Source organism: Conger conger, chromosome 2, assembly GCF_963514075.1.
Source record: "Conger conger chromosome 2, fConCon1.1, whole genome shotgun sequence".
In the NCBI taxonomy this organism is placed as follows: Eukaryota; Metazoa; Chordata; class Actinopteri; order Anguilliformes; family Congridae; genus Conger; species Conger conger.
In genome coordinates, this window is record NC_083761.1 from 77586327 (window position 1) to 77612763 (window position 26437).

The window sequence follows — 26437 nt, forward strand, 5'->3', positions numbered from 1 at the left end:
CAGTGCTACCCACTGCACCATCCGTGCCGCCAGAAGTAGAATATTATTTTTGTTATTGTTATTTACTTGTTTTGTATGTACCAATATTTTGATGCTAGGTGATACTCAGCCCATAACAATCATTTGATAAGGTACTGGGGCGATATTATTTCAGATTACTGTTGCAGAATTGAGAACTTTTGACCGAGCAGAAACGTGCGCAGGTAGTCTCCGTAATACTGAATGAAGATAAACAGGAACTCTCTGTAATACTGAATAGAGATACTCGGGAACTCTCTGTAATACTGAATGAAGATAAACAGGAACTCTCTGTAATACTGAATAAAGACACACAGGAACTCTCCGTAATACTGAATAAAGATACATAGGAACTCTCCGTGGTCCTGTACAAACCTGCACATGAACTCAGCTGTGCAGATGAAACCTGCGTGTGAACTGTCCGTGGTACTGAATAAACCTGCAGCTCTTCTGGACCGAGTGGGCCGCCATGCAGGAGCTCTCCATGGTGCTGACCAAAGCTGCAGACGGTCCAAAACACCTAAATCCAGGAAAAGTCCCCTGGCTATGCTCCAAAAGGGCTGGAGACATTTTTTCATTCAGATTGATCCGAAGTTCGCTGACAGAATGCAAATGCAATAGAAAAGGTTTCCACTGGGTTTGAGAAGCTCTAGAGAGAGAAAAAAATCTCTCTCTCTCTCTCTTTCTCAAGAAAAAACCTCAAATGGCTCCCACCAGATCACAAACATGTGACTAGAATGTACGTAATGTAACATTCTAATGCTGATGTCACAATGGCACAATGGCGTTCTAGTACACTAACATAGAATCTTTTCAACAACAAAAAACTCTGCAAAGGGTGAATGTCATGGCATGTCTGTCTCATCACTGGGAGCTGGGTTAGGAGGTGGACATGTCTCATCACTGGGAGCTGGGTTAGGAGGTGGACATGTCTCCCCCCTGGGAGCTGGGTTAGGAGGTGGACATGTCTCATCACTGGGAGCTGGGTTAGGAGGTGGACATGTCTCCTCACTGGGAGCTGGGTTAGGAGGTGGACATGTCTCCCCCCTGGGAGCTGGGTAAGGGAGTGGGTGAAAGACAAGCCAGTGTCTCCCTGTCCTCCATGTGGAGACCCACAGCAGAGTTCAACAGGAGTGAACTGTCCATACTGATTAGTGCTATGTCCCACTGTTCTAAAATGCACATTAATAGGGTAATGTATATTCTAATAATGTGAACAGAGGAAGATATAAGAGAGAGCAAGATGGGGAGAGAATGCGAGAGAGATGTGAGAGTCAGGGAGAGGGAGACGGGGAGAGACAGAGAGAGAGTGTATGCATAGGGAGAAGCAGTGTGTTCCACCCCCAGAATGGAACATTACTGCCTGTCTTTGCCCTTTCTGAATAATTCATGAGAGGCAGGGAGGGAGCGAAGTAGCGTGAGAGAGAGAGAGAGAGAGAGAGAGAGAGAGAGAGAGAGCTGGAGGAGAAAATAGAGAGGGAGCGAGGGGGGAGGGAGGCCATATTAGAGAGGAGGGATCTGAAGAGGCGGGGTTGTGGCTGAGAGTCGTGACCTCAGCCTCCGGTGCTCCACACCGGACCCGGGGTTCCACCAAATATCCGGCTGCAGGTCCGACTCCTGGGCCGGACTGAACCCGGAGTCCAGCTTAAATCCCGGGGGAGAGAGGGCGTGTGTTCCGTCCGCAGCGCTGGGCTCCTCTTTCACCCCCGCAGGTTTGAGGGGTCACCGACGCGTGATTGGCCTCCGACGGGAGACACGTTTATGTTCATACCTGGACATTCTATTGCTGATGAAACAATCAATCGCTCTGGTGACTGACAGCACTGGAGTTCTAGAACACCGAATTAGAACAGTGAAGAGAAACCATTCCAAAACACCTGCTTTCAAAGGGTTATATCACAGCCTGGCAATGTTCCCCTTTCCCACCACTGATGTGTTAAAAGTTTGCCTAAAAGCTAAATAGTATCTAGCACTGTATCAAGCCTGGTCTTGAAAGCCCCCAGTATTTTTACCTCCACTACATGTCCCGGCAAGATATCCTAATGTCTGTGTCTGTTCATGTTTTTTAATTTGCTCATGACCATGTTGGTTTTGCAGATTATGCCTCTCATTCCACCTCTTGTTTTATTATTGTTTTTTTACATTTTCATTTTTACGCATCAATTATATCTTTTATTTTATGTATTTGTGTAAAGCATCTTGCACAAGTGTGTGAAAAACATACAAGGAAAGTAAAGGCATCGTTGAACAAACAGGAGTTGGTGAACAAGCCCTGTAATTTTCTGTGCAAAAAAACCCCCAAAATGAGATCAGCACATGACTGCATACCACCGGATGAAAAAAAAGGTGGAATTTACACTCTGCACACTCCATGAAAACGGAGGCTGAGCCATTCTGATTCACGGATGTTATTGTATAATTCATACCATATAATTGGATTCTTTTCTCATTATTATCCATTCTGAGTCCAGGGCATTGCTTGAAAATATCTCCCGTGGTCAAATGAATGAGGTCACATTGTTATTAGCTCACCTGCTCTACCAGACCCCACACTCGGCCAAATTCAATCACAATGTTGGAGAAAAACAATACCCCCAAAAGCAGGGAAAGTACAAAACATTTATTTATCTTGGAAAAAAGAACCAGGATGAACTGGGACAGTACGAAAAGATCATTATTAAGTGACAATATCACATAATAAGTTGAATTAACATTGCAATAGCTGTACCTATAGATACATACTGGAGACAGTTGATAAACAGACAAAGATATAAAGTTATAGATAAATAAACAGATATAAAAGATTATAAAACAGATATATATTCAAAAACTTGTGGATAAGAAAGAAATGTAAAAACAAAAATCAAATTTTGCGTTCTTTATACAAATTTGCAGATGTTCAAAAATATATCATATTGCTTCGATTCAAACATTTCACCAGACACACTTTTCAACTGAAAATGTACTCTTGAGTTTTAACACATACCGCTCTTATTTTGATGTACATACTGCTCTTATTTTGACATACATACACTGTAACTTGTACCTCACATTTCTGCTTCCTGATAATGGCTAACGAGCTAGCACACCCTGAACATAGGCAGAACACTTTTACGGTTTAATGGTCTCTACACCCGAAAATGGTCTAAAATCTTTCTTTCCCATTTTCCAACTATGTTACCCTCCATTGCCATTGTCCCGCTGAGGGGATACCTCACATATCCTCCCGAGACTCGCAGAAGAACAAAAGTTTTTTATTCTAACTGACATAACACTAGTAAGTGTATTTGATTGTATTTGAAAAACGTGAAAAACTGTGAAAATATTATCAAAAGCATCATTTCAATTTATTTATACCAAATATCCCTTGTAATGCAGGTCTCGGCATAGTATAAAAGGTAAAACGGATGTTTCGGGAACGGCGAAAGCTAAATGTAAGCAAACTACGAGGCGGTTTAAATAATAAAAAATAAAAAAGGTTTAAATACATAGCTATATGCTGAATCGGACGGAATTTCAATTCGTAAAAACTTTCAATTAGTTTTTAGATCGTTGAGATAGGCTACAACTCAGTCTCCCATAATGCTTTCCCTTTTATAGTGATGACATTTCCACTACTGGACCATCCTAATGCCACCATTACATTACATTACATTACATGGCATTGAGCAGACGTACAAGGAAGTGACGTAACGACATACAATAACCGACAGTGGTGTTTGTACTCATCTATCGTCCCGATTTGTGCGATTTTAAAAATCCGACTTAAACTGCATATTAATTTATAAACTCGATTACAAATAGGATACATTTGTGTAATCAGTAGTTTATCGATGACAGCCAGCAACCGACATCAAGCGCAATTGTGCCTATGGGCGCAAATGTGTGCGTCCCATGAGACTTGTCAGCCAACTTCATCTTTGTTGTTGCGTTTGGTACACAAATCTGACCGTGCACTTGTAACTACGATATTTTAAGGAACTAGTGAAAAGCTGCATTGCGATAATTTGCGGATCATGTGCAGCCTTGTAATTTTGTGGTTGCAGAACGATTTAATACTTATTTGCATATATATGAAGTTGTCGCTGCTGCCGTCTATGATGAAATGCGCTACCGTAGAATTTAGATGTATACCGGAAATTATATTCTGTGGGACATCCGCTCTGCCTCCCCATAAAGGCTTCTTGACATTAGGACTACGGACCAGGGACCAGAGATGTACATCCCCTTCAGGAGACAAAAATGAAATGCCAGATCTCGGGAGGACATTACAGTTTCAACTAAAGCAACGCATCACTCTTTGAACTCTCAACCACAGATTTACACTCCTACACTCCAAAACTGACTCCATACACCCATAACACTTTGTCTACATCCACACACTCACCCTTATACAGACCCTACACACAACCTATGGTCTCCACATCACTGTACTAATCCCTACACACTTGCACTAATCCCTTAAACACCTTCACTAACCCCATACATTTCCGTTAACCTTTAAGAACTTCCGCTAATCCCTGACAAGGCTTATTACTATCTAGCTGGTCTGGATTACATATAGAACAATATGAGCATGGTATTCAACCAAATCTTTTTGCTTAAAAATTTTTTTTTGATGTGCCCATTAATTTGTTAAGAAATACAACCAAAAAAGTCACATATTTGAATAATACATTTCACAATTTATGGCAGGTTTTGGGCAATTTCTTTTTGTAATATTTCCACAACATTCAGAAGAAACCATTTCACTAACAAGAGTGTGACAAAAAAAAGTGTGCACACATACAAACAGACACGCGCAAGCACGCACACACACGCACAAACACGGGTGAAACGGAGCTCTGAGCAGGGGTGAGGCTTGATCCAAACTGTGCTGCAGTTACTTTCTTTCACCAGCAGGGGGAGGTGAAGTTCCCATTTGGTGGGCTTTTGGTGACACCTAGAGGAAAAAAGAGGCATGACACAGAAGCTTTAATTTAGAGCGGTGGAGATGCCAGACCACAGACGCATTGGGACCAGGGCGGCTCATAATTCACACTGTTACATGAGCACATGAGCTATGCATTTTCCTTTCTATACCATTCGTGAAGGATGAACTTGGTGTGAACCGAGTGTGTATCGTTTCCTGCGACACCCTCACCTCTCCTCTACCCTGTAAAAATATGTACCTACCTATATCCTATAACAAGAGCAACAAAGAAAGAGCAAAAGAGAGAATATGGGAGAGAGACAGAGGCAGTTGTGCTAACATCTGTTCCCACGACAGAAACATCTCAAAGACGTTGCCAAGTATGACTAAATAGTCCCAGGCACAAGTGTGAGGGTCTCAGCTGGCAACACCGCGATTTAAAATCTGTGTCGATACGCAAATGCGCTTAAACCGGCCGCAGGAGGCACGCCCTGAGCTGCTAATTCCTGTGTCACGGTGTCTAAGGAGGCGAGGCGAGTCACAGGAAGATAAGAAAATGGCAACTGACTGACTGACTGACTCACTGTCTGACTGACTGACTCTCTGACTGACTCAGTCATATTTAGCAGGCTGAAGATTCTCCACAAGGGGGAGCTATTAGCACATGGTGCTGTGTCCTTGTTAAAGAAGAGAGAGAAGGGTGTCTGGGTGGCGCAGCCTGTAGAGCACTGACCGCATGCTCATTGCGAGCCGCGACGTCGGCGGTTCGAATCCGACCGTCTGACATTTGTCGCATGTCTTCCCCTCTCTCTCGCACCCATTCTTCCTGTCTCTCTATACTATACTGTCCAATAAAGCTGAAAAAGGCCTAAAAAATATCTTTAAAAAAAAAGAAGAGAGAGAAGACAGCCCCCCTTTATGCATCATGTCTGTGTGCAGACAAGGGGGACGCAGGGAGGGCACCATGGGGGAGATCTGACCCACCTTTGTGACGTCATGCCTTTTGTTGCCAGAAGTGGCCAGGGAACACCACACACACACACACACACATACAGCTGTTTGTACAGCTGTTTGTCTCATGTGTTTGTCATTTTAAGAATGTGGGATGTGGCTCGGGGCACATTAGCACAGCTTAATCGGGTTGGCTGCCTTACATCTCCTTCAGCTCCGCCCTGTCTGAGCTTCCCAGAATACACACTGCAATTCCATAAAACCACTTCCTATAAACAAAAAATTCCAGGAAAACCAAGCATGTGTGTGCAATACATGCCTGATGTGTTGACATTGCTGGCTTATATTGCTCAGGTCGAGTTGCATTTTACCACATCCTGTGCTCATAAATATACATATATGTGTCCGCTAAATGTAATGCAATGCAAAAATGTAATAAGTACAGTGCAGTCCTTAAGTATATGGACAGTTACACATTTTGTGTTGTTTTTGCTCTGTACTCCAGCAAACACACAGCTGAAATAAAACAGTCACAAGTGCAGACTCTCAGCTTTAATTTGAGGGTGAACAGTGTCGGAACTGTAGAACCTGTTGAGTCCATGTACCCTAAAATTCTGCTCTAGGACCTGTTGAGGGAATACCCTTAAATGCTGATGCCATTGAGAGTATACCCTTGAATGCTGATGCCGTTGAGAGTGTGTAAACACTTACGGGGGAGGGGGGCTTGGCGAAGTTTAGGTGGGCGTACAGGAGAACTGCGATGTCATTCTGACAGGCTTCCAGGGCAATGGAGAGAGCAGTACTGCCGTCCTGGAACACACAGACACAAGACCTTACCAACCCTGGACCCCAGGAGCACTGGACACACACACCCCACAACCTTAGGACAACCAGAGACCCGGACCCCACAACCACAGGGAGAACCAGACACCTGGACCCCACAACCATAGGAGAATCAGAGACCTGGACCCCACAACCACAGGGAGAACCAGACACCTGGACCCCACAACCATAGGAGAATCAGAGACCTGGACCCCACAACCACAGGGAGAACCAGACACCTGGACCCCACAACCATAGGAGAATCAGAGACCTGGACCCCACAACCACAGGAGAACCAGAGACCTGGACCCCACAACCACAGGAGAACCAGAGACCCGGACCCCACAACCATAGGAGCATTAGAGACCTGGACCCCACAACCATAGAAGAACGGAGACCCCAAATCCACAATGCCAGGGGCACCAGAGAGGAAAGGTCATATAACCAAAGTTTCACAGAGAGATTGAGCCAGACAACACATGGAAAGAATCACTCGGTCCTCAGAAAAAATGTAAGCAGCATTTTCAGTGTTTCTTCACTTTGACAAACATGCAGACACACCCGACAGGGTGGAGAGACAAGCATTCATGCCTGGATGCAACCCATATTTGCTGCATAAACACTGACTTGGAGAAAACGCAAGTGGGAAAGCTGAGTGAAACATTCTGTTCACTCAACCTGCCAGACAGCGCTTGTGAAGAGAAAGATAAGGAGGGAAGAAAAAGAAAAGGAGGGAGCTGCAATTTTTGACCCTAAGGACAAGGGGAGTATACAGAATGTTAAGACTACACAAGGGTTGAGAGAGGGTAAAATAATTTTACATTGGCTCATCTGTGTTCATTGTTAATACTGAATAGTTTCTTATTGTTACAATATAAAGAAAGGGGCTCTTGGCCTGGGTTTGTCTGTCTGTGTATGTATGTGTGTGTATGTGTGTGTGTGTGTGTGTGTGTGTGTGGGGGGGGGGTTATTATTATTTGCTATTTGCACTTAATGTATCTCAGTGCTTTTGCAACATAGTCTGAGTCTTGAGATACTGAGAGACAGAGACAGAGAGAGAGACAGAGAGTGAGAGAGAGAGAAAGAGAGACAGACACAGAGATAGAGAGAGACAGACAGAGCGAGAGACAGATAAAGAGAGAGACAGAGACAGACACACACAGAGAGGAGAGAGAGACAGACACAGAGAGACAGACAGTGAGAGAGACAGACACACAGAGTGAGAGACAGACAGAGAGAGAGACAGACACACAGAGTGAGAGACAGAGAAAAAGAGAGAGAGAGAGACAGACACGCTACGTGCTGAAGCTCACGTTGTCGGTGATGGTGGCGTCACAGCCGGGCGCAGAGAGAGAGAGAGAGAGAGAGAGAGAGAGAGAGAGGGAGAGAGACAGAGAGAGAGAGAGAGAGAGACAGACACACAGAGTGAGAGACTCACGTTGTCGGTGATGGTGGCGTCACAGCCGGGCACAGAGAGAGAGAGAGAGAGAGAGAGAGAGAGAGACAGAGAGAGAGAGAGAGAGAGACAGACACACAGAGAGATAAGCTCACGTTGTCGGTGATGGTGGCGTCACAGCCGGGCGCAGACAGGAGCTGGCGCACGATGTCCACGTGGCCGTGTTCACAGGCGCACATGAGCGCGGTGGAGCCGTCCTCGTCCCGCACGTTCACCTGCGCCCCGCACCTCAGCAGCGCCCGCACCATGTCCCCCCGCCCGTGACTCACCGCCAGCATCAGGGCCGTCTGCCCCGCCTGCCCGGAGACAGGCACGCACGCCCAATCAGAGGAGAGTTAGAGCACTCCCGTCCAATCAGGGGAGAGTGAGAGCACTCCCGTCCAGTTAGAGAAGAGTTACATTAATCACATCCAATCAGAGGAGAATTAGAGTAAATCCATCCTACTGCAATGTAATGAACAGGTGAGAGAGAGAGAGAGAGAGAGAGAGCTGGAGAAAAGGAGAGAGAGAGAGAGCTAAAGAACAGGAGAGAGAGAGAGAGAGAGCTGAAGAACAGGAGAGAGAGAGAGAGTTGAAGAACAGGAGAGAGAGAGGGTTGAAGAACAGGAGAGAGAGAGGGTTGAAGAACAGTAGAGAGAGAACTGAAGAACAGGAGTGAGAGAGTTGAAGAACAGGAGAGAGTAAGAGAGAGAGCTGAAGAACAGGAGAGAGAGAGAGAGAGAGCTGAAGAACAGGAGAGAGAGAGAGTTGAAGAACAGGAGAGAGAGAGGGTGAAGAACAGGAGTGAGATGGTCTGACTGACATTGCAGCAGAACCTTCCAGAGGAGCGGTACCTGGCTGGCCTTGGCGTTGACGTCTCCAGAGTGCAGCAGCTGCAGGATGGTGCGCAGATCGCTGTCCGAGTGGAACGCAGCCAGCGCAGTCAGCATGATGGCTGTGTATCCTGCCCTGTTCTGCTTATCCGCATTACACAGACCTGAGGAGAGACAGAGCTCACTCACTTACACACACACTCACACCTCACACACTCACACACTCACACACACACACACTCACACGCACACACACACAGACCACACACACCACACACACTCACACTCACACACACACACTCACACACACAATCCTGCCCTGTTCTGCTTATCCGCATTACACAGACCTGAGGAGAGACAGAGCTCACTCACTTACACACACACTCACACCTCACACACTCACACACTCACACACACACACACACTCACACGCACACACACACAGACCACACACACCACACACACTCACACACTCACACACTCACACACTCACACACACACACTCACACACACAATCCTGCCCTGTTCTGCTTATCCGCATTACACAGACCTGAGGAGAGACAGAGCTCACTCACTTACACACACACACACACACACACACACACAGACTCACACACACACACACACACACACTCACTCACTTACACACACACACACACACACACTCAGACTCACACACACACACACTCACACTCACACTCACACACACAATCCTGCCCTGTTCTGCTTATCCGCATTACACAGACCTGAGGAGAGACAGAGCTCACTCACTTACACACACACACACACACACACACTCACTCACTTACACACACACACACACACACACTCACTCACTTACACACACACACACACACACACTCAGACTCACACACACACACACTCTCACACTCACACTCACACACACAATCCTGCCCTGTTCTGCTTATCCGCATTACACAGACCTGAGGAGAGACAGAGCTCACTCACTTACACACACACACACACACACACACACACAGACTCACACACACACACACACACACACTCACTCACTTACACACACACACACACACACACTCAGACTCACACACACACACACTCACACTCACACTCACACACACAATCCTGCCCTGTTCTGCTTATCCGCATTACACAGACCTGAGGAGAGACAGAGCTCACTCACTTACACACACACACACACACACACACTCACTCACTTACACACACACACACACACACACTCACTCACTTACACACACACACACACACACACTCAGACTCACACACACACACACTCACACTCACACTCACACACACAATCCTGCCCTGTTCTGCATATCCGCATTACACAGACCTGAGGAGAGACAGAGCTCACTCACTTACACACACACACACACACACACACACAGACTCACACACACACACAGACTCACACTCACACACACACACTCACACTCACACTCACACACACAATCCTGCCCTGTTCTGCTTATCCGCATTACACAGACCTGAGGAGAGAGACAGCTCACTCACTTACACACACACACACGCTCACACACACACACTCATACACACTCACACACACACGGCCTCTCTCTCCCACCCTCCCCACCTCTCTCTCTCACTCTCTCTCCCACCCACCCTCCCTTCCTCTCTCATCGTCCACCAGCTCCTGTCTGCGCCCGGCTGTGACGCCACCATCACCGACAACGTGAGTCTCTCTCTGTGTGTCTCTCTCTCTCTCTGTGTCTGTCTCTCTCTCTCTCTCTCTCTCTCTGTCTCTCTCTCTGTGTGTCTGTCTCTCTCTCTCTCTGTCTCTCTCTCTCTCTCTCTCTGTGTCTCTCTCTCTCTCTCTCTCTCTCTCTCTCTCTCTCTCACCTGTGTCGAGCAGCTGCTTGACCACGGGGAAGTTGGAGTGGGACACGGTGTAGTGCAGAGCCGTGTTGCCGTTGCCGTCGGCCATGTTGACCACAAACTCCAGCAGCTGCGGGGAAACTGAGGCGAAGGCGTCCATGTAGGCTCTGACCACGGCCGTGTCCGCTGCCCTGTGACATGACACACGCAGCCACTCCTGCAGCACCGAGCTGTAGGCCGACTTCTGTACAGGGAGAGGGAGGGAGAGAGAGAGGAGGAGGGGGGAGAGAGAGGGAGGGGGGGAGAGAGGGAGAGAGAGAGAGAGAGGAGGGGGGGAGAGAGGGAGGGAGGGGGAGAGAGAGGAGGAGGGAGGGGGGAGGGGGAGAGAGAGAGGAGGGGGGAGAGAGAGGAGGGGGGGAGGGGGGAGAGAGAGAGCGAGAGAGAGAGGGAGGGAGAGAGAGAGGAGGGGGGAGGGGGGAGGGAGAGGAGGAGGGGGGAGAGAGAGGGAGGGAGAGAGAGAGGAGGAGGGGGGAGAGAGAGGGAGGGAGAGAGAGAGAGGAGGAGGGGGGAGAGAGAGGGAGGGAGAGAGAGAGAGGAGGAGGGGGGAGAGAGAGGGAGGGAGGAAGAGAGAGAGAGGAGGAGGGGGGAGAGAGAGGGAGGGAGTGAGAGAGAGGAGGAGGGGGGAGAGAGAGGGAGGGAGGGAGAGAGAGAAGAGGAGGGGGAGACAGGGAGGGGGGATACAGAGAAGGAGGGGGGAGAGGGAAAAAAGAGAAGGAGGGGGGAGATAGAGGAAGGGGGAGAAATAGAAAAAGGGAGGAGAGAGGGGGGAGAGGAGGGGGAGAGAGTGAGAGAAAGTTTCTTATGAAAATACATTTTCTAAATTATACTGTTTAATTTACATTCATGTTCTAATTATTTATAGATTTCACTGTGTACACTTTGGCAATATTTATAGTATTTGTAATAATGTATTTCGTGCCAATAAAGCATTTTTAATTTGAATTTGAGTGAAACAGACTGAGAAAGTTCAAAGTATAGTCCCTCATGAATCGCTTTGGCCCAATGCTGAAATATTAACAGACTACCTTCCAAATCAGGGACTTGGGAAGTTCTGGGGATTTCCAAAGGAAGAAAACATGACTAGTAAACAGGAAACATGACTTTGGCACACATTTTGAAAAATTATGCGTCAAAGCATCATAAATATTAAATTATGGATCATCTTACCAAATAAATAATTATCAGCACCCACATGCCACTCTTACTAATTACTACAAAAAGAGTACATTTGTCCCATCATGGACTATTAAAACACTGTTCGAGATAAATGAACACTAAACATTTATCTGTGTGCAGTAACACAGTTCACACATGCAGTGTCACTGGCTGTTGCTGCCAGCATGTAAAGGGGCGGTCTTCATGAGTCACGCATCACATGGCTTTCTTTAGCGTTGTGCTCCGAGCACACAGTGCATTCGGATATAGGATGTAGCCAAAACTGAAAGAGAGAGAGAGAGGGAGAGGGAGAGGGAGGGGCGGAACGTAGGAGAGAGGACTAGAGCCAGCGTGTGACATGAAGGAGAGGAAGAGAGAGAAAAAAGAAAGGGAGGACAGGAGGAATAGGGCGGAGAAAGAAGAGAGAGAAAAGAAAACGGGGCGGGAAGAGGGAAGCGGGAGAAAACGAGGGGAGGACGGCAGAGACAGAAACGGAGAGAGAAAGAGAGAGAGACAGAAAGAGAAAGCAAGTGTGGGAGAGAGTGAGAAAGAGAGAGAGGGGGATGGATATACAGCAGAACTGCCTGCCTGCTGTCTCTCCAAAGCCCCAATCGGCAGTGACTGCGTCAGCCGGAAAGGCCCTGATGTTTACATTACATTACATTACATTCATGGCATTTGGCAGACGCTCTTATCCAGACTTGAGTGAAGCTCAACTATTAGACTAAGCAGGAGACAAGGGCCCAACGGCCGCGCGGCTCTTATTGCAGCTGGACCGGGGATCGAACCAACAACTCCGCGGGTCCCAGTTATGCACCTTAACCACTACGCTACAGGCCGCCCATATGTGGCTCAGAGTCCTGATGATAAAAGCAGACACACCATTTGTGCTCTTCATCCCCACAGAGACCACACCAGCAGGGCGGGATGTGTCCTCTAACCCTGGCCTCTCAGTGCGCTGTAATCTGCCCCTCTGCTCTGAGAAATCTCATGTCACTGTATTTATGCTCTTATTTAAGCACCTCTAACCCCTCCCTGGAGGGCTAGTTACTCAGAACTAATTCAGGGTAACAACCACGTCCATCACGGTCACTATACGTGAATTAGTTCTGGACTGGATATTAAAACTCTTTGACACGGTCGTGTACGGTCGTGCAGGAAAGCTGTCTGAACTCAAGCGACACCATTATAAACATAAGCAAACGTCATGATATGTCAGTCTGTTATTATCACAAAGAGAAAAAATTATGTGTCGTGCATGATCATTATTATTACGGTTAACATTACAGAAAAAATGTTCTGATATTTGCTGATATTTTATCTATTGTTTATATTATGATGATAATTATTATTGTGCATTTTTGTTATTTTATTGTTATAAAATGACATTTCTTTGACGGTTACCATGATTACAGATACATATTCACGCGTACATTTTGGCGACTTTTAGCCGCGAGTCTGGCGGTCTCGCGGGCGGCGCAGTCGCGCCCACCCCAGTTGGCGCGGCAACCGCCCGTGAACTGAGACGAGGGCTGTGAAGCCGCACCTCTGCTCGCGTTCCGGAAATATCCGCGCTCGCGCACCGCCCGCGGTCTGGACGGGAGGGGCGGAAGAAGACCGAGGACAGAAATAGACGCTGGCGCGATGAAAGACGCAAATTGCATAGGCCGCATCCGTCAAAAAAAAAAAAAAAAAAAACGGCTTCGCCTCTTTTTAACGTTCTCTGCGGGACACACACGGAGTCACGCGCGTCTGAATGGGAAATTCACTGAAATCAGCAGCGCCGCCCTGTTCTCTCCGGTTAGTGCGCTGAACGGTAACGCGGGAGCACGTAATCCATAATTCAGTGCCAGAGCTCCTGGGGTTTAATCTGGGAGAGCGCTTTCGGCTCCGCCGTCACGTCACGGTGTCCTGCCGTGAGCGGGCTGCTGTCATGTGCACTGCAAGACGGCCCACGTCTTCTTTCACAAAGTCCCATCTCCATCGGGGGGTCTGCCTGGATATGTGAAGATTAAATAAAGAAATGTGCGTCCCACGTCGACGATTTGTCAACTCGCGTCACCGGCAGGGATTATGGGCCCCGAAATACCTCACTTTGGACGGAAACACCCAAGGCCAACCCGATCTGTGCACACTTACAGCACATTATTCTGCATCAGGGCACTCGGAATCGTCGAATAAACGGGCGCATTTAAGCTGTGGAATGGTGATGAATGGTGGAATGGCGAATGACGACAGGTTAAGGAAAAGCTGTCGAAACAGGACCATACCGCCTCCTGCTGGCTGAAGAGAGTCGGCTGGCGCAGGGCTGTCTGGAGCACACGCAAGGACGCCATCATGCCCTCGCTCAGCTGCAGCCTGCAGGAGAGAAAACCCAGCCACACTGTATCACAGACCAGCTTACTACTGTAACACTGCATCACAGACCAGCTTACTACTGTAACACTGTATCACAGACCAGCTTACTACTGTAACACTGTATCACAGACCAGCTTACTACTGTAACACTGTATCACAGACCAGCTTACTACTGTAACACTGCATCACAGACCAGCTTACTACTGTAACACTGCATCACAGACCAGCTTACTACTGTAACACTATCACAGACCAGCTTACTACTGTAACACTGTATCACAGACCAGCTTACTACTGTAACACTGTATCACAGACCAGCTTACTACTGTAACACTGTATCACAGACCAGCTTACTACTGTAACACTGTATCACAGACCAGCTTACTACTGTAACACTGCATCACAGACCAGCTTACTACTGTAACACTGTATCACAGACCAGCTTACTACTGTAACATTGTATCACAGACCAGCTTACTACTGTAACACTGTATCACAGACCAGCTTACTACTGTAACACTGTATCACAGACCAGCTTACTACTGTAACACTGTATCACAGACCAGCTTACTACTGTAACACTATCACAGACCAGCTTACTACTGTAACACTATCACAGACCAGCTTACTACTGTAACACTGCATCACAGACCAGCTTACTACTGTAACACTGTATCACAGACCAGCTTACTACTGTAACACTGTATCACAGACCAGCTTACTACTGTAACACTGTATCACAGACCAGCTTACTACTGTAACACTGCATCACAGACCAGCTTACTACTGTAACACTATCACAGACCAGCTTACTACTGTAACACTGTATCACAGACCAGCTTACTACTGTAACACTATCACAGACCAGCTTACTACTGTAACACTGTATCACAGACCAGCTTACTACTGTATCACTGTATCACAGACCAGCTTACTACTGTATCACTGTATCACAGACCAGTTTACTACTGTAACACTGTATCACAGACCAGCTTACTACTGTAACACTGTATCACAGACCAGCTTACTACTGTAACACTGTATCACAGACCAGCTTACTACTGTATCACTGTATCACAGACCAGCTTACTACTGTAACACTGTATCACAGACCAGCTTACTACTGTAACACTGCATCACAGACCAGCTTACTACTGTAACACTATCACAGACCAGCTTACTACTGTAACACTGTATCACAGACCAGCTTACTACTGTAACACTATCACAGACCAGCTTACTACTGTAACACTGTATCACAGACCAGCTTACTACTGTATCACTGTATCACAGACCAGCTTACTACTGTATCACTGTATCACAGACCAGTTTACTACTGTAACATTGTATCACAGACCAGCTTACTACTGTAACACTGTATCACAGACCAGCTTACTACTGTAACACTGTATCACAGACCAGCTTACTACTGTAACACTGTATCACAGACCAGCTTACTACTGTATCACTGTATCACAGACCAGCTTACTACTGTATCACTGTATCACAGACCAGCTTACTACTGTAACACTGTACCCAACACCAGTTTACTACTGCAACACTAAAACACAGCCACACTGTATCAGATGAGCCCTGGACTGCCTGAGACCCAACGCAGACCAGCTCTCCTGTGTGCTTTACCTGGCTTCCTGAGTGGTGCACGGTCCCGAGATGCCTTTCCCAGGTACCTTCTCCTGGGTCTTAACAGGTGATTGGCTGGCACCCTGTTTGGGGGCGGAGACGATGGACGGAGACACTGAAGCACCAGGTTTAGGGGCGGAGCCGGCAGGTGGTAACTGATTTGTATTCTGTTTGGGGGCGGAGCCGTCGGGTGGTAACAGGCTGGCATGCTGTCTGGGGGCGGAGGCGGGGGCGGTGGATGGTGATTGGACGGTCCCCTGCTTGGGGACTGATTGACAGTGAGTGGGGGTTTCTGGGAGCCTCTCTCTGGCCTCGTGGTATTCGCTGGCATCGCTTTCCTCATCGGAGCTCTCACTGCTGCTGTCCTCTGAGGAGGACGACCCGCACCTGCAGAACACCACACAACACCTGCAGTTTACACCTGCAGAACACCACACAACACCTGGAGTTTACACCTGCAGAACACCACACAACACCTGGAGTTTACACCTGCAGAACACCACACAACACCTGGAGTTTACACCTGCAGAACACCAAACAACACCTGCAGTTTACACACACACCTACAGAACACCAAACAACACCTGGAGTTTACACACACACCTGCAGAACACCATACAACACCTGGAGTTTACACACACACCATGTACTGAACACCATACAACACCTGGAGTTTACACACACACCGTGTACTGAACACACACCCTCAATTTAACTCTCACACTTTGGATTTAACACAAACACTCTGTGTACTGAACACACATACACTGGATTTAACTCTCAAACTCTAGTAGATTTTGCACTGTCATGCAACACCTTTTTCAATTGAATATGCTTAATTTTTATCATAACACACTTATATGCTCAGGCTCAATAGATAATCACACTCGCACACACACACACATACATACTGCAGTACACACTCTCACCCTGTGGGGGCGCTGTTGAGCTGCAGGTCCGGCTTGGCGGAGAGGGTAGCCGCTTGGCTCTCTGCCTTGTGTTCCAGCACTGGACACAGGGGGCGCTGTAGCACAGCTGAGGAGAGAAAAGTAAAGAGCCTGATGAAAATGGAAGAGATTTACGCACTCAAAGATGAGCAGGATATCATGCAGTAGAATGCTCCCTGAAAGGCCAAAGCATACGCATTTTAAAGAAAACGACAAAAATATTTAAGAAATATATATAAAATGTAATGAGAACAAACAGAAAGGGTAGCAGAAACAAAAGAGAGGATGAGAGAGAGAGTTCAAACAAAAACTGCTTCCTCTGTACAAACAAATTTGTCGGTTTTGTGTGTTTGTTTGTGTCTGTTCTTCTTCCCGTCCCCTGATCGGCCATTTCATCTCTGTTTGAAAGACGCGGGTTGCCATTTAACCGGGGGGACACTCGCTTAATGTGACTCACTGGTGAATTGTGGATTTACTTTGTGGATTGTGTGTGTCTGACCTTGTTTTGTTCAGTTTGACTTTGATTCTCATCCAGCCCCTTACAGATCTTTTGCTGAGTGGTTTTTCCGCATTTGACCTCATTCTGCTCGATTCAAACTCAACTCATAGAGGTTTGACATAGAGGAACTCCAGCTAGTTTAGTGATCTAAGCTGGATCGCAAATCCTTTGGGACACTACTTTGTTATTTTGCCTTATTTTACCTTCATGTCTGCAAGTGAATCTGGGTGGAATTCTAAATATACACTAGCATACACCCCCCTAAACAGGCTAAACAGGCTTAAGTTTGCCCTGGCAATAGCCATGTCTCTTACTCAATTACCTTTCACATTATTATCTTGATACGGGCAGACCTAGACCTGTTTCATGAAGCCAGATTACTGACTTAGCTGGATAACTGCACAGAGTAAAACCTAGAATGACTCTTCTTACTTCAGTCCACGTTCCAATTTTATGAGGCTTCCAAACTTTCCAAAGTGTGTAGTCATCCGGCTAACTCAGTAATCCTGCTCAGTGGAATATAGCAGGTTATAATGCATAGAAAAAATACAATAATCTCAGAAGACAATAAAGCTGCTTTCACATGACAAGAATCAAACGTTGCATTCAACGCCAAGTAAGGTGGTGACAGCATATGGGAGGAAGTGAGGGCTGGCAGTTGTTGAAACTTGCCGTCATCCATCCAGGAAGCAGTTCATTAAACTGTGACAAGCCACAACAATATGTGATAATGGCAGGTTGTCTGCGGGTGTAAAACGCTAAATTGTGTACTCGCTTTGTGAAAACAAACATATTGCGCTCATATTGGGTTTAACCCGAGCTAACTCAGTTAGCATGAAATGGTTCTGCCCGGGCTGCGTGTTAGCATAGGCTACATCTGTCCCCTTCATAAAAAAGCTATGATGTGATTAGACAACCTAGGAACTGTCAGCTTCCAACAAGGTTTAAAGGACTGGAACCCGGATGGCTCTCAGATTGGTTTTATTCTGGGCTGTGCGCTACGCCGGGCAAACCGTACCTGGCTTCAGCACTCGCTCCATAGGAATACCATGGCTTGTCGCCACATTACATTACATTAATGGCATTTGGCAGACTCTCTTATCCAGAGCGACGTACAGTTAATTAAACTAAACAGGAGACAATCCTCCCCTGGAGCAATGCAGGGTTAAGGGCCTTGCTCAAGGGCCCAACGGCTGTGCGGATCTTATTGCGGCTACACCAGGGATTAGAACCACCGACCTTCCGTGTCCCTAGTCATTTACCGTAACCACTACGCTACAGGCCGTCCCATGCAACTGCGTCAAACTGTTTCGACGCAGATCACGTGAAGGCAGCTTAAAGCTTGATCTCACATTTAAAACACACAAAAAAATAGAAGAGTGAGAGAACAAAAACGGCTTCCTCTGTACAAACACATTTGTCGGTTTTGTGTGTTTGTTTGTGTCTGTTCTTCTTCCCGTCCCCTGATCGGCCATTTCATCTCTGTTTGAAAGACGCGGGTTGCCATTTAACCGGGGGGACACTCGCTTAATGTGACTCACTGGTGAATTGTGGATTTACTTTGTGGATTGTGTGTGTCTGACCTTGTTTTGTTCAGTTTGACTTTGATTCTCATCCAGCCCCTTACAGATCTTTTGCTGAGTGGTTTTTCCGCATTTGACCTCGTTCTGCTCGATTCAAACTCAACTCATAGAGGTTTGACATAGAGGAACTCCAGTTAGTTTAGTGATCTAAGCTGGATCGCAAATCCTTTGGGACACTACTTTGTTATTTTGCCTTATTTTACCTTTTATGTCTGCAAGTGAATCTGGGTGGAATTCTAAATATACACTAGCATACACCCCCCTAAACAGGCTAAACAGGCTTAAGTTTGCCCTGGCAATAGCCATGTCTCTTACTCAATTACCTTTTACATTATTATCTTGATACGGGCATAACCTAGACATGTTTCATGAAGCCAGATTACTGATTTAGCTGGATAACTGCACAGAGTAAAACCTAGAATGACTCTTCTTACTTCAGTCCACGTTCCAATTTTATGAGGCTTCCAAACTTTCCAAAGTGTGTAGTCATCCGGCTAATTCAGTAATCCTGCTCAGTGGAATATAGCAGGTTATAATGCATAGAAAAAAGACAATAATCACAGAAGACAATAAAGCTGCTTTCACATGACAAGAATCAAACGTTGCATTCAACGCCAAGTAAGGTGGTGACAGCATATGGGAAGAAGTGGGGGCTGGCAGTAGTTGAAACTTGCCGTCATCCATCCAGGAAGCAGTTCATTAAACTGTAACAAGCCACAACAATATGTGATAACGGCAGGTTGTCTGCGGGTGTATAACGCTAAATTGTGTACTCGCTTTGTGAAAACAAACATATTGCGCTCATATTGGGTTTAACCCGAGCTAACTCAGTTAGCATGAAACGGTTCTGCCCGGGCTGCGTGTTAGCATAGGCTACATCTGTGCGCTTCATAAAAAAGCTATGATGTGATTGGACAACCTAGGAACTGTCAGCTTCCAACAAGGTTTAAAGGACTGGAACCCGGGTGGCTCTCAGCTTGGCTTTATTCTGGGCTGTGCGCTACGCCGGGCAAACCGTAGCTGGCTTCAGCACTTGCTCCATAGGAATACCATGGCTTGTCACCACATTACATTACATTAATGGCATTTGGCAGACGCTCTTATCCAGAGCGACGTACAGTTAATTAGACTAAACAGGAGACAATCCTCCCCTGGAGCAATGCAGGGTTAAGGGCCTTGCTCAAGGGCCCAACGGCTGTGCGGATCTTATTGTGGCTACACCGGGATTAGAACCACCGACCTTCCGTGTCCCCAGTCATTTACCGTTACCACTACGCTACAGGCCGTCCCATGCAACTGCGTCAAACTGTTTCGACGCAGATCACGTGAAGGCAGCTCAAAGCTTGATCTCACGTTTAAAACACACAAAAAAATAGAAGAGTGAGAGAACACATTTTCAGGGAGAGAGATGCCACGCCCCGCTCATCCCCTAACCTGGCTGTGACGCGGCCGCGTGTGATTGGCCAACCGGCGGCGGTGACCCCTCCCTCCGCGACGCCCCGCTGCTGGACTTGAGGTCCGCGGTGCTCAGCCTCTCCGCCGCAGAGCCAGAGACGGGCACAGACCTGGACACCTCGCTCCTGTGCAGGACCCCTTGCACCTGCCTGGAGCAGACAGTGAGAGGAAGTGCAGAGGTGGATTCTTAGAGGAGAGAGAGGGGGAGAGAGAGCGACAAGCACCAGGTTACTGGAAGCAACCTCGCTTTTATTCTTCGTATTGTTTCCTTTATTTTTCCAGGAAAATCCAATTTCCATATACACTTTTTTTTTTCCTCATAAAATTTCTAGGCAAGAGGGCAGTGTCAGATTCATTCCAACTGGAGAATCAGCACCCAGAATGCTGTAGAAGCCGTTACTCTGCGAAGTGACCACCTCAGCCAGCAGAGGGCGCCAGGATCACTTTCACAGCTGATAGGAATGTGCTGTAACGGGCTGAACACACAATGTGGTGTGTTATGGCTTTGCCTTTCATTCAGGGCACGGTCAAATTCAGCTTTGACGTGAGGAATGCTAGAGTAATGTCTCTCTGATTTGATAAAAGAAATCAATGTGATTTCTTGAGATTCAAAAGAATATTTCATAGTGGACACAATTTCCCTTTGTACACTGAAAACCTGTTCCCGGAATGGTAATTAAGAATGCATGAAAAGGGTGAAAGGGTTTAAATGCTAAAGACGCACACACAGGCGAACACACACACATACACATATACAGACAGACAGATACGCACACATGCACACATGCAGCCAGTCGGACAGACCCGCATACACACACACACACACACACACACACACACACGCAGACAGACCGACAGACCCAGACACATGTACACACACACACAGACACATAAAGACGTGCATGCACGCACACACACACACACACACACGCACACACACACAGTCGTGTGCCGTACCTGTTGACCTGGCCTCCACCCGGCCGTTCTCAGTGGGCGGGGCGGTGGCTCGCATGCGCGTGGGCTGCTCTAGCGTGTACACCTGGACCCCCACGCTCCTCTGCTCGCGCCGCTGAGGACTCTGGGTAAAGCTGAGCAGCGACTGCAGCGCCGGGGGCGTGGCCGCGGCCGTGGCTCCGCCCAGGAGCTCACGCCAGCCCACGCTGGTGGCCCGGACGGCCGGCTCCGCCTTAGGGGGCGGGGCCTCCGCGGCGCGCAGCTCCTGGAGGGCGGTCTCCAGCTGCCCCACCCTCCTGCGCAGGGTCTCCGCCTCCGGGAGCAGCCCCAGCTCCGCCTCCTCCACGCCGACGCCCACCTCTCGGCTCCGCCCCTCCGCCTCCGGCCCCACCCCCACCGACCTCACCGCCACCTTATCCCGGGCGGGGCTCGCAGGGCCCGGGGTGGGGCTGTTGGATAGTGGGGCGGGGCTAGTGGGTGTCGGGGCGGGGCTGGCAGCGGTTGGAGCCTCGTCCTCAGGGATGTGGATGTGGAGTTCGCCCCTCTGGCCCCGGGCCCTGTTCAGAGCCAGGCTGGGGCCCAGGAACCGGTGGCTCTTCAGCTGGACGCTGAGCTGCCTCTTCTCCTCCTGCAGCACGGAGATCTTGACCTGCAGCACGGGGATGGTCTTCACCTGCTCCTCCAGCTGCCGGATCTTCCGCAGGGCCAGCGCCATCTGCTCGCGCACGTGCTGCAGGAGGGCGGGGCTGGGCGCCGCGGGCGTGGACAGGCCCGAGGACCCGGCCGCGGGGCCCCTGAGGGCCAGCCCGTGCGCGCTGGACAGCGAGGTGTTGGAGCCCGCCACGCTGCTCCGCATGCTGCCCAGGTTGGAGAACTTGCGGCCCTCCTTCTCCCGCTCCCGCTCCTCCTCCAGCCTGCGGCGGGCGTCCAGCAGCGTGCGCTCCACCCGCGCCACGCCCCCCGCCGACGGCCGGGCGCCGTGGTAACCGGGCAGGCAGCAGGAGAAGGACGACTGGCGGCTGTCGGCGCTGGCGTTGGAGCACAGCGACTCGGTGGAGGTCCACCAGGACCCCGTGTAGCCGTAGCCCCGCGGCAGAGAGCCCAGCCGGGGCCGGCGGTGGGCCGCGGCCGGCCTCCTGCGCACAGAGCCGCCCTTCTCGATGTCGTCCACGTACTTCAGGAAGTCCAGGTCCAGCCGGTAGCCATACGGGGTCTCCACCGAATACGGGGGGTCCTCTTTGCCCAGGAAGGACGGCGTGGGGGTGGGGGTGGGGGTAGACTTCCCTGTTCGGGAGGGGGGGGATGTGATAAGTTGGTTGTCTGACAGACAGCCTGGTGCTGAATGCATAGTGATGATCCCTATGCCAAAAGAACGCACTGACGTATATTGTAATGATAATGATAAATATGAAATATATGGTTCTGCAATACATTTTACTTTGGGAATAATATCGGACAGGGCAGGAGGAATACTGGTGGAGAGGCAAGTGGGTGTACCTGGGAAGTTGGAGTCCATTTGCAGCACCTGGGTCATGTTGAGTGTCTGTGGTGGTCACTTCCTCACCTGTAAACTCTTACCTGGAAGACAGAAGCATCGTGCACACCTGTTACAGGATCTCACAGAAGCACACTTAGTACGAGGGTTCTGTGTGGAGATCCACTCAGATTATCACACACACTGTCTGTTCCGCAAAGACATGCACAGCAAGGCACTTCATATTACACACTGAGTCAGTCAGTGTAACACTCACCACCATTTTACACACTGAGTCAGTCAGTGTAACACTCACCACCATATTACACACTGAGTCAGTCAGTGTAACACTCAGCACCATATTGCACACTGAGTCAGTCAGTGTAACACTCACAACCATATTACACACTGAGTCAGTCAGTGTAACAATCACCACCATATTACACACAGAGTCAGTCAGTGTAACAATCACCACCATATTACACACTGAGTCAGTCAGTGTGTAACACACTCACCAACAGTATTGCACACTGAGTCAGTCACTGACTCACAGTGCGTGACGAACACATTCAGAAACAGTTTCTCCCAGAGACACAGTCACTCACAGTAAGGCAAGCAGGGTGGTAGAGTGACATCACATGCATGGAATCCGGGGAGAGCGGGAGTGTGGGAGAGAGGGAGAATGAGAGGAGGAGTGTGGGACAGAGGGAGAGAGAGAGAGAAGGAGGACTGTGAGAGGGGGGTGTGGGCAGGCCTGCTAACGTCCTCAGCTCCCCTCTTCCGAACGCGGACAGCCTTCACACAGCGACCCGAGTCTGGGGAACGAATCCTCAGCCTCGCCCTGTTCGCTCAAAGCGGCTCCGCACAGGACGTCCCCGCCAGACACCGGCTACGGATGTTTAAATCCCACCCCACCCCCACCACTGACAGGGGGGTTTGTGTGAGCGGGATAGGGGGTTGGAGGGGGCAGATTGGGACTAGCCCTAAGGCATGGGGGGCGGGGGGTGGGGGGGGGGTAATTCCGTTTGGGGGTTTTGCAGCGTTTTGGTAAAGTAACGGACAACGGCCCAAAAAGAACAGACTCCTTCTCTCCGCCTGCCTGTTCTAAGGAAAGCCAAGTCTCTCCCTCTCTTCAAGGGGATAAGAGATGGATTCTTTTAATTCAGCTGCAATAAATCAGCCATTAAAAATACAGATCCAAACAGCCCTGAGAATTACAGACTTTTAAGATCTTCACTTCCTTTCAAAAATGCAACAACAAAAAAAAAAAACATTGGCTGAGTTTATTCGATGAGCGCATGAAGCAATTAAGTCTGCCAAGAATTTCCACAGGATGTAAGCACTGATAACTGTATTCACTATTATGAATATACCTCTGAATATATAATATAATATATAAGCTCAACCTTTGCCTGCCTATTCCCATGCTCTGTTTTCAGTATGTTGTTCTGTTAAAAGGTTGATTATGAACCATTCATTTTCTGGGCCCGGTTTGTGTTCCAGAACACTCCGTTACTTTCAGTGATTTTCTCTCATGATCTCACACCACTCACAAAGGGTTGAAACTTGAAACTGCTAAATCTGTCTCTTAGAAACAAGCCTCAGTACAAGAGAACAGCCTGTCTTCTCCTCCCCAAATGTTTTGCCATGGGATATAACCAGATTAGGATCAGCTAGACAGCGCCGGGAAGCAAATTAGTTACCTCTGTCCCATGGACTTCTCTACCGCACTTTTAGGGTATCTCCACTGTAAAGATGAGCCAAAGAATCTTCCTCCCAAAGCGAAGAATAGGGAAAACCAGCAGGAATCACGGCCCTCTGGGACTGGAGTTTAAGATCCCTGATTATCGGCCATGCACGTCAACCCAAAGGTCCTTCTGCGGTCTGCAGTCTCTGAATGGCTTCCTGAGTGTGCTACACATTTGGAAAGGTTATTGGGAAGCAGGGTGGCAGTTTAACCTGGAGTGCAGCTGACTCAGGTCCCGGTGATATGAGAGGAAGCATTATCAGTGGAGATGCTAACGACACTAGGGAATACTCTCTTTAAGAGGGAAAGCTGGGGGTAGAGTGTTTATGTCTGTGGTTGGAGTGGGTGGAGAACAGATGATAAGAAACAATTAATGTCTGCATTTCCGCTGAACAACAGAACATTGCATTGCTCTCAGCGGGTACCCTGCAACTATACTTCACTGTGCAAACTCTCTCGCAGGCATGCATGTGCACACATACACAGGCAAACACACACACACACACACACACAAACATGCATGTACCCACACACACACACAAGCACACACACACACAGGTAAACACACAAAAAAGGACACATAGTGACACATGTTTTGAGGTTAAACATGCATACTTTATCTCTCCTTCTCTCTCACACACACACACACACACACACACACATTCTCAACAGCATCACGCATGCGTTCTCACACACAGGCAGATGCAAAAAAGTCTTCAGTGTCCAAAGCATCATCACAATCCAAGTAACTGGGTCTCCTGCCCCCGCAACCCTAAAAATCCACACCCCTCCAACACAACCCCGCCGACCCACACCCCCGTCAAACTAATAACACACAACCCCCAGCACAGGCCTAATAACCAGGCCCCCCACCAGGACCCAAATAACAAACACCCCCTGCCAACATCAATATGACTGACACCCCCGTGACAAGCCTAATAGTGCTCACAGATCCCCACAGGCCAACGAGCCCCTACCCCATGGCCTCCACAACAAAACAAACAACACAGCACTACCCCTCCACCACAGCCCTAATTACAGATGGACCCACCATGACCCTAATGACTTATGACCCCGTAACAGCCCTAATGACACAACACCGCCAACACATCCCGAAGCCACTGATATTTCAAACACATGCCAAAATAACTAACACACCCCAAAACAGTCCAAATAATACACCCAAGACAACTGAAGACCGCTAACATGTAAAACACATCTCAAATAACGAACACACCTCAAAACAGTCAAAATTCTACCCGCCCATACAACCCAGCGCGAACTAAAATGACTAACATTTCAAACACATCCCAACTGACAAATAATACCTCAAAAGCAACCTAAAATCAGTAACACCTCCAACATAATTACACTACAAATCACTATCGTCCCTCGCACACGCCAAGACGACAGACGACAGTAGTTTAGGGTCATTTATGTGTGATGAATCTGCCCCTTCTGCGCCACCCCTGCCCCCACCATCCCGACCACTTCCGTTTCACCTCCCTGCCATTCCGGACCATCGGAAGTGCCACGTCCCTGAGGAACGCCCCCGCCCACCCTCGGACCGCTAAGATTACAGGTCGAATAAAAGCGGATTCCGCAGATTATCTGGGACTTTATTCCGGGCCTCGGGCGGTCAGTCCTCCGCGCGTTTCCCCGGTCAGAACCCCGAGACGGAGGAGGCCCTGGAACGCCTTTCTTTAGTTCGCATTCATAGACCCACGTCACCGCTTCAAGGAAAAAACAACAACTCA

General features: G+C 48.4%; 1 protein-coding gene across 5 annotated transcripts in view; it reads right to left on the reverse strand.

Annotated features, from left to right (window-relative positions):
- Nucleotides 1-2623: 2623 nt before the first annotated feature.
- Nucleotides 2624-26437, reverse strand: part of LOC133112142 (KN motif and ankyrin repeat domain-containing protein 2-like) — a 33959-nt gene continuing 10145 nt past the window's right edge. For 2 of the 5 annotated variants that reach the window (XM_061222866.1, XM_061222860.1), the window contains exons 2-12: nucleotides 22957-23037; nucleotides 21463-22743; nucleotides 20485-20691; nucleotides 16951-17056; nucleotides 16022-16408; nucleotides 14293-14380; nucleotides 10832-11051; nucleotides 8993-9135; nucleotides 8255-8455; nucleotides 6593-6691; nucleotides 2624-4960 (exon numbers count right to left, since the gene is read on the reverse strand). In XM_061222866.1, the coding sequence (XP_061078850.1) occupies nucleotides 4901-4960; nucleotides 6593-6691; nucleotides 8255-8455; nucleotides 8993-9135; nucleotides 10832-11051; nucleotides 14293-14380; nucleotides 16022-16408; nucleotides 16951-17056; nucleotides 20485-20691; nucleotides 21463-22743; nucleotides 22957-22993 (2829 nt within the window). In that variant the 5' untranslated portion in view covers nucleotides 22994-23037 and the 3' untranslated portion in view covers nucleotides 2624-4900. Of the gene's footprint in view, nucleotides 4961-6592; nucleotides 6692-8254; nucleotides 8456-8942; nucleotides 9136-10831; nucleotides 11052-14161; nucleotides 14381-16021; nucleotides 16409-16950; nucleotides 17057-20484; nucleotides 20692-21462; nucleotides 22744-22956; nucleotides 23038-24636; nucleotides 24848-26437 lie in introns of those variants that run through there. The other 3 variants (XM_061222865.1, XR_009705067.1, XM_061222867.1) reach the window with 3 other exon arrangements.